This window comes from Podarcis pityusensis (assembly GCF_964106645.2).
Source record: "Podarcis pityusensis genome assembly, chromosome: 6".
In the NCBI taxonomy this organism is placed as follows: domain Eukaryota; kingdom Metazoa; phylum Chordata; class Lepidosauria; order Squamata; family Lacertidae; genus Podarcis; species Podarcis pityusensis.
Genome location: NC_138030.1, coordinates 79,864,198 through 79,877,761, shown reverse-complemented (window position 1 = coordinate 79,877,761; position 13,564 = coordinate 79,864,198). Strand labels below are relative to the sequence as shown.

The 13,564-nt window shown below is 40.7% G+C and overlaps 1 protein-coding gene and 1 long non-coding RNA gene across 6 annotated transcripts in view; both read left to right on the top strand.

Moving 5' to 3' along the window:
- The window catches only part of VAV3 (vav guanine nucleotide exchange factor 3), a 211,646-nt gene extending 207,981 nt beyond the window's left edge, over positions 1-3,665 (top strand). For 3 of the 4 annotated variants that reach the window (XM_081008607.1, XM_081008604.1, XM_081008605.1), the window contains one exon: positions 450-3,665. In XM_081008607.1, coding sequence (XP_080864733.1) covers positions 450-491 — 42 coding nt within the window. In that variant the 3' untranslated portion in view covers positions 492-3,665. The remainder of the gene's footprint in view (positions 1-449) is intronic. The other variant, XR_013987216.1, reaches the window with a different exon arrangement.
- Positions 3,666-8,285: 4,620 nt separating this feature from the next.
- On the top strand, positions 8,286-11,520 carry LOC308478810. 2 transcript variants are annotated; one of them, XR_013987299.1, is made up of 4 exons: positions 8,286-8,827; positions 10,062-10,202; positions 10,799-11,041; positions 11,385-11,520. It is a non-coding gene; the product is annotated as an uncharacterized lncRNA (long non-coding RNA). The 2 variants fall into 2 exon arrangements; XR_013987300.1 differs by lacking the exon at positions 8,286-8,827 and adding an exon at positions 8,839-9,228.
- Positions 11,521-13,564: the final 2,044 nt, after the last annotated feature.

The window sequence follows — 13,564 nt, the reverse complement described above, 5'->3', positions numbered from 1 at the left end:
CTCAGTTTTCTGTGTAGAGGGTGTACACACACACACACACACACACACACACACACAGTCATATGAGTGCCCACTTGCTGCTTGAAGTGGTACAAGCAGGTCTGCTGCCTCATTTGCTGAGTAGTAAGTCTGTGCTTGGCGTGATTGTATTCCTGTCTCAGCTGAATGCCAAAAGTTCCTGAATTGCTAAATCTAATGTTGGCAGTCAGCCCTATTTCTGATCATATTTTTATTTTTTGCACGCTTAGGGTCATTAACTTGATATCTTTATCCAGAGAGACGTTGAATGCTTTGCCACAAAAATTAGTTTGTCGCACCCTTTTCATCCCCTTTCTCACTGTTGTGAATCATACCTAATTTGAACAGGTGGGTTCTAAAGAAAATTATCCTGTGCCAAAGGAATATCAATTTAATATGTTGTGCCTTTTCTTTCCTGATGTTCCCTTTAGGTGGGTTGGTTTCCCTCAACGTACGTAGAAGAGGATGAATGATTTGGAGTCCTAGCTGGTACTCTCCATCATAAACTTCAGGGACTGTGAATTTCAGCCATCTGCAAAGCATTATTCGTCTTGTTAAGTATTTGAAATGCAGCGCTCCTGTCTGTTAAAACCCTCCAGTCTTAACACTGGGATTACTGAAGAAGTTTGTGTTGACAGATTAATATCTCACTCAGATCTGTGCAAAGAAGCAAACTGCCTGCCCATCACCACTGGGGACCAGTTCAAAACTCTAACTTCACCTTCCTGAAAAATCACTTCAAAACAGACTTTTTAAAAAATGCTTCTTTTCATTCCATCCTGCTGTACACATTGAATACTAAGTATGGGTATCTATTTACTAACCTTCGTTTCTTTTTTCTTTTCCTGTTAGCTAACATCTCTGATGGCATTAGGAGATGAAGGCTTGCTTTATTGTTGCCTATCATAGCTTCCAGGAGGAGGGGGGGGGAGTTTTAGCATTCCAGTAGTCATGTGGTCAATATTATTTGTCTTGAAATATCCAGCAGCAGCAATTAACCTTGCCAATGACTGCATAGCCATCAAGGATGCAGCCTCTAAACACACTTTATGGGGACTAAGCTAAATTCAACACAGCTCTGTGTGTAATTCTGGGGAGGAAAAATACAAAGGAGTTCAGTCTTTAATTCGATGGGTCATTTTAACTGGCTTGTCTGTGTCTGTGTCTTTTTCTTTTCTTTTTTTAAAAAAAAGTTTTATGAAACAGCAAACTTCAGGAAGTGTTTTGTGGGTTACCATACAGTTGCGTTAGAAAAAGGGATTCCATAGTATTTAAGGTTACAGATTCCTAGCACAAAATATTCCATACAGAACAGTGATTTTAAAATGCACACGTCCATATATTTTGCAAAATTCCATGTACCTAGGAGATGTTATGCTTTTATGGATAAATCTTTGGGCATGGTTCGATATTCTACCTTGGCCATTATTGAAAGCTCTGCTAATATGCAAGATCCCTCTCTCTCCAGTTGCCTTACTTGTCTCAGTGGGACCAGTAATAATATAAAAAGTTGTGCTGTGTACTTAAAGAAGGTGATATTATTACAGAAAGCAATTTGTGAGAGATGTTTCCTCCTCCTCTCCCGCACCCCTCTCCAAGATGAACTGTGCTTTATTTCTGAGACAAATGGTAATTTCCTCATTCACTGGCTTTCATTATTGGGGTGGACTCAGATTTTTTTCACTATAAAAGTAAACTGCAATATTTGGGACAAGTTGATAAGCTCTTTGCAATTTCTAGGACACTAACAATCAGATCTCTCAGGGTTCTCGCCTTCATGTTCCATCCCTCAGTTTTGTCAGGCAGAGAGCAGAAGTGCAGAACTGTATAGGAGAGCAAGTAATTCCTGATGCCCAGCTCCCAAGAGTTAGAACAGTAGACAATGATACCACACACAACACTTAACGAGAAACTATTCAAGCAGATTGTCTGGCAAATACATAGGGTGGGATCCAAAGGATCTGGTGCTTCCTGAACTGATTGAGGACCCAAATTTCCCATACCTGCACCTCTTTCACCAAGAAGCTGCTCCTGAAGGTCAGAGCATACATCCACCATGGGTTCCCTACTTGTGAGAAGCTGCAAGCAGAAGTCAAAACCAAAAAAAGTTCCTGCATGTGCAAAAGCACTCTGGATTAACAGGGAGGGCCTCTTGGATCCACCATCAGGGGGAAAAAAACCCACATCTCTGGTTGATGTTTCGCCTGAGTGTCATTACCCATAAAATTAGCAGAAGCCTTGGAGAGTTTTGTTCCATCTCACAAGGTTGTGTATTGTGCCTAGAGACCATCCCAACTTGGTGCACACAGCCCATTCTGTCCCTCTCTCCCCCTTGCCATTCCTAATGCTCACTTGCCTCTAGTTGAATGCTTGGCCCATTCAGTTGCCAATTGATCCAGAATTTGCAAGGCCTCTCCAATCTGCCCCCATTAAGGAGCTTGTCATCAAGCAAAGAGGATATCTCTGTGTATACCTGTAGCATACAGAAGTTCAAAATGATGTCAACTTTGATTTTATTGAATACATTATTTTGGTGGAACCAGCTGCAGCATTTGTAAAAGATTGCAGAAATGTATTTTATAAAATGACCTGATCTTAAATGTTAGATTAGGAATGCTCCCCTGGTGCTTTTTTTCTGTACTAACTAGTTTTGTCTAGTGGACTTGATCTCTAAATGGGCAAAATTGCTTTACCAAAAGCTATTGCTGACTTTTAATGGGATATGGTTTTGTCTCTAGGTCTGTGAAACGTATTGTGCAGTGTCATCAGTGTTTATCTGTCTTGTAGAGGGAGAATCAGCTTAAGGTAAAGATTAAGAAATGTATCTTTTCAAGAAAAGATTTTGATTAATAGGTTAGGTAACCTAAAGTTGCTGTTTGCTAATTTTTGTAACTCAGGGGCTTAATGGAACTCAGTGAAGTCATGTCATATCTAAAAACTTCCCTCCTATTCATGCACCTCGGCCCAGCAGTTCTTTAGGGGCAGGGGATTTCCACTTGTGAAAGAGCTTCTGCATTAACTTCAGCAAGAGAAGAGAAGCAGCTTAGTATGTGCAACTGAAGTGGTCAGTTTTCAACCGCAGATAAACACCTTGCTCATCCATTGGTTCCATAAATCACTCTCTCCACCTGCCCGTTATAACAAGGAGGGACTTCTCTTTGTTTCACAGCAGTGGGGAGGAGAGGGGAGGGGAGGGTAAGGGTGGACCAAGGCTCCATCTTCTTTTACTGCTGCATATCTCTTAAGGGTTGAACAGAGTCTCTGGATTGTGACTTTGCAATCCAGCACGAAACCTTTTGCACTGCCGGGCTTTCTCTTCTCTTTCCAGGATAGCGAATGTAGGAGCTGAGTCATTCTGAAGCTCTGTGTGTGCACCTACAGAACTCTGGACAGGACTGTGCTTGTTGTGTTGTTGTTTGTAATGCCCTGTGTTGAATAAATTAAATGCTGCATTGTATTATATTTCAAATACCAAAGATTTAATATGCCAGAGCCATTGGTTTCCCCCCTTCTTTCTGCAATGCATTTTCTTTTTGCCTCTCTGTCTGACCTTGCTCTCACTCAGGAGGCTGGGGCAGTACTTTAATTTGTAATATTGTGTAAATATGTGAATATATTAATAAACTGGTTAATTTCTTGTTTAATGACTCAGATCTTATGACTGGTTATATCGCAAAGGCTTGGCTTGCTATTTTGTAAAGGTTCCTTATTATTCCTAACGTGTCTCATATCTTTCCAGAAACATATTGAACACTTGATTATGCATTGTTTTGTAAGGTTCAGTTATATTTATATATGAGGCCATCAGAGCTCAGCTGAAACATCAATTCCAGCTTCATAGCTCTTTCCACAGGCTGCAAAGTTGAGCTCTCCTTTTGTCATTTATTTGTTGGTCCAGCTGTGGTAGGTGGGAAGAGAAAAGGAAGAAGTCAATCTTCTTTACTTATAATCTGCTGTTCTTAAATGCTTTGGTCTTATCATTGGTATTGTGCATTTTTAGTTTTTATTGTTTATTCTTTCACTATGTTAATCTCTGTAAGCAGCTTTGTGTGTTTTTATAACAGAGAGGTAGGATAAAAACAATACTTTTTGCAAGTCTGCAGCTAAGAAATATACTAACACAATATTGGAAAATGGCTACTAACTTAATTGTAGAGGCATGATGGGATAGACCCAGGCATAGGCAAACTCGGCCCCCCAGATGCTAACAGGACCAGTGGTCAGGGATTATGGGAATTGTAGTCCCAAAACATCTGGAGGGCCGAGTTTGCCTATGCCTGGGATAGACTATGGAATATAGCCCTTATGGGGAAACTAACAAAGAATCTTAGAGCAATCAGGGACATAAAAGACTGAAAGCAATTTTGATATGGCATTGCACAGGTTTATTCAGCACACTGGAAAGGACATTGTCCCCTTAAATACCAGGTACCCACCACTCACTCTGGGACAATCTATTAAGGTGAAGTGTAGAAGACACTTAACCGATGTAATCAACTCTAAGCTATTACACAAACCTGCTTATTGTCTGACTATTATTTACATTGTACAGTATGTGCAAAGAATGTTTGTTGGAGGTAAGGATTGTTTGTTATATGTATTTTCAAAGACCAGAGGTTAGTGAGCGCAATTGCTTGGGCAATTGGGAAAAGCTTCCTTACTTTCCTGCTCAGTACATTGAGGCTGTGAGAAAGAGGCACTTTTTGTAGCTATGAACAATGACAGAATAAACAAAAGCAAAATAAATTTGGGGAGGACTTTAAGGGGGCATTTTGTGCTGTGCCTCTGCCAAATTCAAGCCGAAGAAGTATATTTTGGCTACTCTGATTATACCTGCTCCTTATTTAATATTTCCTCCTGTGGATCCAGGTCAGCAGTTCCACCAGAAATTGCATCAAGGGTTCATCAGCAATGGCAGATAAGCTTCTCTGAAAATCAGTGTTGCCCATCACTGTTAATTGCCCAGTTCTTCGATTTTTAAGGACTGTTTGGTGTGTTCAAGTGGGCCAAACAGGGCCTCACAAGAGCTGAATATACACCACAGAACAAGACCCAGAATCCTCTGCAACACAGCTGGGGTGCTGTGCTGATCAAGCTAATGCAGAAAGAAATTCTTTTGAAAGCAAAACGTTTGAAAACTGCTGATCTATGTCATCACTGTGAATTAATGGAATATTTTTCTTATACTACTATTAATTGCTTAGCCATACCTTTCATCCATTAATTTCTTGATTTGCCACATCAGTAAGATCCTAAACAAGATACCTTGTGCTAAATATCTCTCTCTCTTTCATAGCTCCATTCTTTTGGCACACGAGTTCAAATCTGAAAAGATCTTCTGACCCTAGGAATCATTCCCTGGGCTTTTAAAAGCCTTCTTTTATGTCCCTGCAAAACACAGTTCTGAAATACAGTCGTCTTTTTTCTTTTCTTTTTAAGGCTTAGCTGATGTGGAACACTCTCATCTTCCTTTCATAATGATGATGATGATGTTGAAATTGCTCATTTTGGAAGCCAGAAAATATTAGCAAATTATCACAGAGTCAAGAAAACTTGAGAACAACCCTGCAGGATTGCCACACCAAGTTCAGATACCTAGGGGTACAAATAACCAGAAACCTCAATAAATTATACCTCCACAACTACAAGCTCCTGTGGTGACAAATAAACAAAAACCTACAGAGATGGAACGACATGAATTTCACTCTCTCAGACAAAATAGTCATGATCTAATTGATCACCCTCCCAAAACTAACCTACCTATTCCAAACCCTCCCAATCTGGATTCCCCAAACCCAACTCCGCAGATGGCAGAGAAAACTACACTCCTTTATCTTCTCATACAAAAAACCAAGAATAAGCCCCAAATTCCTGCACCTCCCCACCTCAGAAGGAGGATGAGGAATCCCCAACATAGAAGCATATTACATTGCCGACCAAATATGCCATATAATCCCATAATCTAAAAATGTTACATGGGGGGGGGGGAGGAGAGACATTGCACACACTTTTGTAAATCAATAAAATTTTTAATACTACTACTACTACTAATAATAATAATAAACCCAACCCTGCATGATTAGACCAAGATCTATCTATGGTAGCGGCATCCTTTTTCAAACCATAGGGGGCCAGATACCACCACTAGTAGTTGCCCATGGTTTGTCACGAGCACTTGGTATTCAAAGTAATACTGCTTTTGAACATGGAAGTTCCACCTTATCATGACCAATAACCATTAGACCTGTCCTCCATGACTCTGTATAAGCTATGTAAGTTAAACAACGTGTTTAACTATCTTGAATCTGCTACCAGTCAGATGTGATTGACTGGTTCTGAGTTCTGGTAGGATGAGAGTGCATAACGGAGGACACATTTTGTATCTTTTCTTGAGAAATGAACACATATCAAATAACACTTGTCCGTCCATCCATTCATGCGTGCTTTGTATGCTAGGAATATTTTGAGATAAATGCATGACCCATAACTGAGAAGAAAAAAACACACTGGGAATTGCAGCGCTTGTGGGATTGTTCAGAGCTAAGTGCCAGTGTTCCAACCCATAGACTGGATCCTCTGAGTCCTTGCCAGTCATTGAAATGACTGGAAGGCATTTAGGAGTTTATTATAACCCTGTTGTCTCTTGCTTTGTACATGTATGCCTGTCTGTGACTGTACGTATTATATATACACATGCACTATATCTGCCCATTATGAGGTGTAACCAATAAAGGGCAATGAGAGCCAGTGTGATGTAGGATACAGAGTATTGGAGTGCTGGATTTGAGGTGATGTGAGATTATATCACCGTTCCATCGGTGGCGCATTCAAAGATGCAAGTCACTACCTTGATGCCATGGTTATTGAGCGTTGGATATAGCTTTCTGTGAGCATATTTTCTTTATAAGGATAAAGATGGCCTATGGATACTGCCCTAAGCTCCTTATTTATCACAAGTGTGCTAAATGAACAGACTTAGGTCACTTAAATGATAAAGAATAATTGCAGGACAGGTGTTAACTCTTAAGCTTGTGCTTCACATAGTACTTATAAACACAACAAATACTTGAGTCAGAGGATAATAAGCATTTATCCAGCAATACAGTATACCCATATTTACTCAAGTCTAATGCACCATTGAATCTAATACGCTCCTCAGTTTTCAGAAGCTTGAAACAAAACAAACAAACAAACAAACAAACAAAAAGCACTTGCTGGCAAATGTAAATGTGCCATTGAATCTAATGCACACCTTAATTTTCGCAATGTAATTTGGCCAAAAAAGGTGAGCATTAAATTTGAGTAAATATGGTTATAAGCATACTCCTTTTGTCATCATCTTCTGGAAGACCACAAAGAGATAACCTCCGTATCTGAACATGTGCATAACTTTCTTAATTAATAATCTGCAATCCCATATATGCATTTCTTTAATTGAAGAAGTCTTATAACATTTTCTTCCAGTATAAATGAAAATTATTCATTGTCAGAAGCCAACCATTCATCTTGTCAAAAAGACATACGATGTTAGCTTAAGGGCGATTTCTAATAACGACATAAGTGACATTTGCCTGCATGGCATTGGCAAGGCTACACATACATCTTTGTCAAACTGTCAGAATTCGCATGTGCTAACGTTTGGGCAGTTTAAAGAGCAATGAAGTACTAATTGTAGCCCAAAGTTGATATCATTTGTCTGCAATCGTCCTTCCCCTGCACTCAAATTTTGCCTACCATATTAACCAAGAATTGTTTTGATGTGTGGGTTTATAATGGCTACTAAAACGAGCCAAAGAAATACTGGATTGCCAAGCATTTTATAGGCACTTTGGGTGTTCTGTGGACTGGACTGAATAGCCCTGTAATATACACAGATGCTTTTAACTTTCCCTGTTCCAGTTCCCACTGCTTGTGCCTTAAACATTTTACACTCTTACGTCTCTTAAATGTTTTCCAGATCAAACTAGTAACTGGCAAAATGTTCTTCCATCCAACCCTAATTCCCTTTCCTTTCCCCTTTCTCATTATGTCTTCTTTGAACTATAGCACTCATTATTACATTTATTGTGAAACAAGAAATACAAAAGTAGCATCCCCGTTGCAACATTGCCGTCCCCGCTGTAACTTATGGGGAATAATTGCTGTGTGGATTTGTGCCACCCATAAGCCGACCCCCACACTTGTGCATACCATATATGCAACACGGAAACATTCAAACACACAGGCTCTACCAAGCAGTCTAGTAGTGGGCAGACCATCATTTGTAATTGGGCTCAGCCTAACTCAGATGTCTTCTTAAGAAGTTAAAAAAAGCCCAATTCAACCACATCACTTTCTCAAATAATCAGGAACATGAAGGGGCCATGTGCATTCCACTGTTACATATACTGTTCCAGTAGCATCACACAGGACCTAGGAACCATCCCGGGACTCCTAACACCCAAGCTGCAGCACGTCTTATTGATTGTATTGGGTAGAAGTCAATCAATTCCCATTGCGCCGCTGGAAGGGCTTCTAATCAAGTGAGTGCCTCCAGTAGTGGATGAGGCAGGGAAGCAATTTTTGCTGGTTTGTTCATCACTCAGCAAAACTTCACACCATCTTCCACCCTGCTCCAGAGAATCCCCCAACTATCTGAATATGATTTTTTAAAATTTGTCATTGGGGCAAAAATTGCCTCCCCTTCTTTTTTGCTGGCAGAGGCATCTGCAGAATCAGAAGCTACCAGGGGACCTGCAAGGAAAGAAACTGGATTCCATCAGCTATACAGAATGTTTTTAACTGCATGCCACTAGGGAAAATGCTGTAGGTGTGTGGGTAGATATTTTGAAATAAATAATAATAAGCTAGTTTAAATATCTGGCATAGATATATCTTTGATTGATCTGGAGAATAATGAATCTCAGCTGGTTCAACTTTTCCATCCCTTGCAGCATGTCAAAGTCAAACTGTACCTGCCAAAATTCCTGCCTAAAAAATAACAACCTTTTTGCATTTACTCACCCTGCAAACATACTATATGCTTCTTTTGTTTTGACCCCTCCCCTCCTTCCCAAAATAGTTTTCACTTTAGGATTCTCCAAACCTTGCAAGAAATAATCTAGTTAACCAAACAGCCAGATTACCGATAGCTGCATTTTAATCTTTCCAATTATGCTTCAGCTTGTCTCATCAGCATCCAGGACTGAAACCAGCACCAGATCTAATTAGGTGAAATAATTGCATCTTACACTGCTCCAGACTGTTTTGTGTTTTGTTTAAATGATAATGCAGTCATTAGCATGCTTGCTTGTATCTGAGGGGGCATACAGATGTTTGGTTAATAGACTGAAATGTTCCTGGTGACCACAAGATGTCAGCCTTACCTGAGCAAGAGCAAATGGTTGAAGAATCATTCTGCTCAAAAGAAAGGGAGTAGTAATTAATTTGCCAGCTTTTTTGTTTGTTTGTTTTAAAAAATCTATTATTTTAAAATTCCATGATTCAGAATCATGCCTCAGTTAAACAATTCAGTAGTTTAATAAAATAGGACACTTTTAGCTATCTGAATGTTGGGTTATCCTGTCCAGTGGTGAAAAGACAATTGGACCTTTACCAGTTTGGCATTAGTGAGGGGGACAGGGATCCACCTAGTACATCTCCTGCAATCATTATAGCACTGTGCTTGGAAAAACTACAATTGCTCATGTACTGTATTGCCTTTGCTGCAACAATAAAAGGAATAGGACTGTCGCTTAAGGTTATAATCCTAAAACATGCTTATTAGGAGTAGTCCAGCTGAGCTCAGTCAGATACCTGAGCTTACATGGTTGGCATCACTTTATAGCTGCAGTTGTAAGCCCACATGTCGGTGGTGCTAGGGGCAGTACTATTGAGATAAATGGGGAATCATTTCCAGGTAAAAATGGCATTGGGGTGAGAACCTAGTACTGTATAGGACTAGAGGCAATCCAGTGTAGCTAAACTTGAGATCATGAGAAGGCCTGAAATGCAAGAGATGTGCTTGTTGAATGTCTGCTGAGTGCTTCTCTGCTACTTTGCAGATGCATGACTTTTATGCCCTTGCAGTCCATGTGAGCTAAAATGGAAAAATGAGCACAAACAAAGATGGCAAGGCTCCTGTACCCTTTAACTGTCATGTCAACAAACAGAAATTCAACTCCTTTTATCTATCCGCTTTAATGGTAAGCAAAACTCCACATTTGCCTGACTTCTGTTGGAGGGGGTGGCGGAAGAGCATGCCCTCCATGTGTCCTGATTTTTCAGGGACAGTCTCGAAATTACGAAAGCCATCCCTGAATGTCCCTTTTTCTCCCTGATGCTGCCAAGCTCAGGGAGAAGGAGGATGAACTGGCGCTTGGAATGTTCTTGGAACATCTTAGGAATGTTGGAGGGTATAGAACAGCCATGAAAAAAAGGGAACTAGTGTGAGCAGCTGCAGCAACCTGGGGCTTCTTCTTGCATCAGTGCATTTAAAAGCAAACTGAATGGAGAAAGGGAGTGAGACATATTGTACCTGCTAAAGAGCTCAAAAACAATTTCCTTTACCTGGACTTAGGCCTTTTCATGTGGAATAGTCTGCTCACAAATAAAGGCGTACTTACAAGTGAAGCAACAGAACATCCACTGCCTCACATTACCATCCTTAGGTTGTAATCTGGCAGCCCTAAATTTAGCAGGGGAGGGCCATCCTTATGAAAAGTTTAGTCAGAGGGACAGAGTGGGGTTTTTTTAATGTAAAAAAGTACTGTGTCTTGACACTTCATTCCTGTCATTTAAGGTTTTTGCTCACCCATGGTTGGTGGGCAAACCAATGCATTATCCTCTCTGTATATTCTGTTCCCATGACATCAACATCATACCTTTAAAGCAAGCAAGTGGCTTCACCCAAAGAAGTTTGGAGCTGTATTTTATTAAGGGTTTTGCAGATCTGTGAGGCATAAACTACAGTTTCCAGGATCCTTTAGCGGAAGCCAAGTGCATTGAGTGTATGCTGTGGATGTGACCTTGAACATACAGTGAGGTAGAGCTGAGTTGATGAGGCTGAGGGTTTTATTTATACAAACAAACGGCATGTGCAGTGTATTAAATAAATAACGATCAATGCTGGTGTAGTGGCTGCTTGTGCGCCACATAAAAGAGGGCTTGGATTTGCATAAAATTGCACACTAATTTTATATGTATTGATGCAAATTTAGAAACAATTGCTATAATTTAAATAGAAATATGGTGCACATCACCACAGTGGGGAAGACTGGGACCAGCTGACCTGTGTGCCTTTTCAGTCTGCTGTCCGGGTGCTCTCTGTTGATAGGCCTCTTGAAACACTGTGCTCTCCCTTCTTACAGTTCTTTATCTCTAAACAGGGCTTGGACTGGACTGGACTGGACTGGACAGGCAGCCCTTCAAACAGAGGGCACCTTCATACAGAGGACTGCCCTCAGACAGCCCTTCACATAGAGGACTGACTGCATAAACTGGGACACCTGGCTACCCTCCACCCAACTTGAACAAGATAAAGCTAACTGAGCACAGTAAAAAAAAAAAAGCCACAGTGAGGGCCTTCTTGCGGCAACCATTCAAATGCTACTGAAAAGCATGACAAATTAGAGAAAATTAAAGTCTCTTCTTTCTCTTCCACAGCAATACAATCTTAAGTACTGCGGCTCAGTTAAACAGATTACATACTCAAATGTTTTATCCTTTCAGCTATACATTTGACTCACATTGAGTTCATTTAAATGGCTGAAATGTGACGAATCGGGCCTGAAAGGGGGAAAAAAAGTTTGGTAATGTGTTTGAGCGAGAGCTTGAAATGTCATTGTTTTCTTGCTCCCTCCCCCCCTCCTTTTCTGTTTATCTTTCATTCTGTAGTGAATGGAAAGTCGTGTTCAGTCAAAGGCCTCACTTTATTATGATTTATGGGTCAATGATATTGCAATTATATCACTTTTTTGCCCAGTGCCTTTCCCCTTTCTTTACAGACAGAGAGGTGCGGGCGTGGGGGCTCTCTCTTTCTGTTTCTCCATTTCTATTTTCCCTTGCTCCTTTGCTTTAAAAAAGCTGCTAAATGTATACATGCCAGTCTGGCAAAGCTCTTCCTTACAGAGAAAGTGCACGGACCTAGTCATGACACCGCATGCATGGTTGATGCTGAAAATGGCAACCCTGTGCTTTGTTACCCCAGCTATGGAAATGTGTGAAATCATGCCATGCACACTTCTCTCATCCTCCAGCCTGGCATGAAAGCAAAGAAACCAGCACCATATCACACGGTCATATCAATCATTCCCGTAACTAGACTATGGAGACAGAAGGAGTGGGGGACTCAGCAGGGCTTTGTCATTTTTAGTGGCAACCTTGGGGAGGTATTTCGTACATTGAATGAATGTGTGAAGTGGGTGACAGGAATATGCCAATGGAGCTGCTGGTCATGCTGCCAGTACCCTGCAAATGCATAAGGCTCCTTTGCTCCTGATTGGCCTATTTTTGAGGGGGAGCACTCTGTGCATACAGCCCCCTTCCTCCTTAACAATAAACCTCTGGTTTCCTGGTAAGTAGATTCATTGGCACAGGAGGGTCATGGAAAAGACATGAGGGCTTTTGTATGAACTTCTCTTTTTATGATTGTCTACTTCCAGCCCAGGCTACTGTTAAAGGTACAGGAGGAAGGAATTGTTGGGAAATCAAGCATTCCTAGAGTTGTTTTCGTAACAGTGAGAGAACTTCTTATGGACAGAGTCACATATGCAGAGAGTTTGTTCATATTATTACAGAAAGCAGAACTGTGTCTCTCAGCCATCTTTTAGCCTCAGTCCTTCCTTTTAGTTTCAAAAATGAGCATTTTAATTTTTTTTAAAAATTATATAGCGCTTGACTGTGAAAGTGGTTTACACAAAAAATATAGGACACCAAAACCGAGAAAAATCTCTTGAGAGGAAGCAAAGTACAACACTTTTCACTCAAAAGAGAGAACCGAAAGGGGTAAGTCGCTTCAGAGAACTATAACTGAAGTGGTTGACATTTTGTTTAGATCCACTCTGCACGCTACAGTTACTGCATAAGGGAATAAGGAGCGGTCATCGGGTTCCCAAAGCGACCTGTTTTCTAACATATTTAATAATCAAAAGGAGGCAACTAGATACCTGTAATTACACCATGGTCCCAATAAGCTCCTTGGTGGCCTACATGTTTTGTTGGTATAATTTGTGATGTTAAAAAGGGGGTATTCCTTGCGGAATCACAATCATCATCTAGACACATAGAGCTGGGTCAAGGATTCTAAATCAGAGGCAATGATACTCTAGCAATCCCGAGCCTTTAAAAATTAAGCACCTCCTTCATTTATGTTGCTCATGGAGGGTGTGTCAGCTTGACTTTCAGTTATCCTTCTGTTCCCCATCACACATACCCTATGTCACATGACACCACATTCACTGAGGACCCCTGACCTATGGGAGAGGCTTTTGGGGGAGAGGATGGAACAGGAAAACCACCTGTTTATCCTCTTTCACCAGTTTCTCTAGAGCCAGCCCATTATTAATAA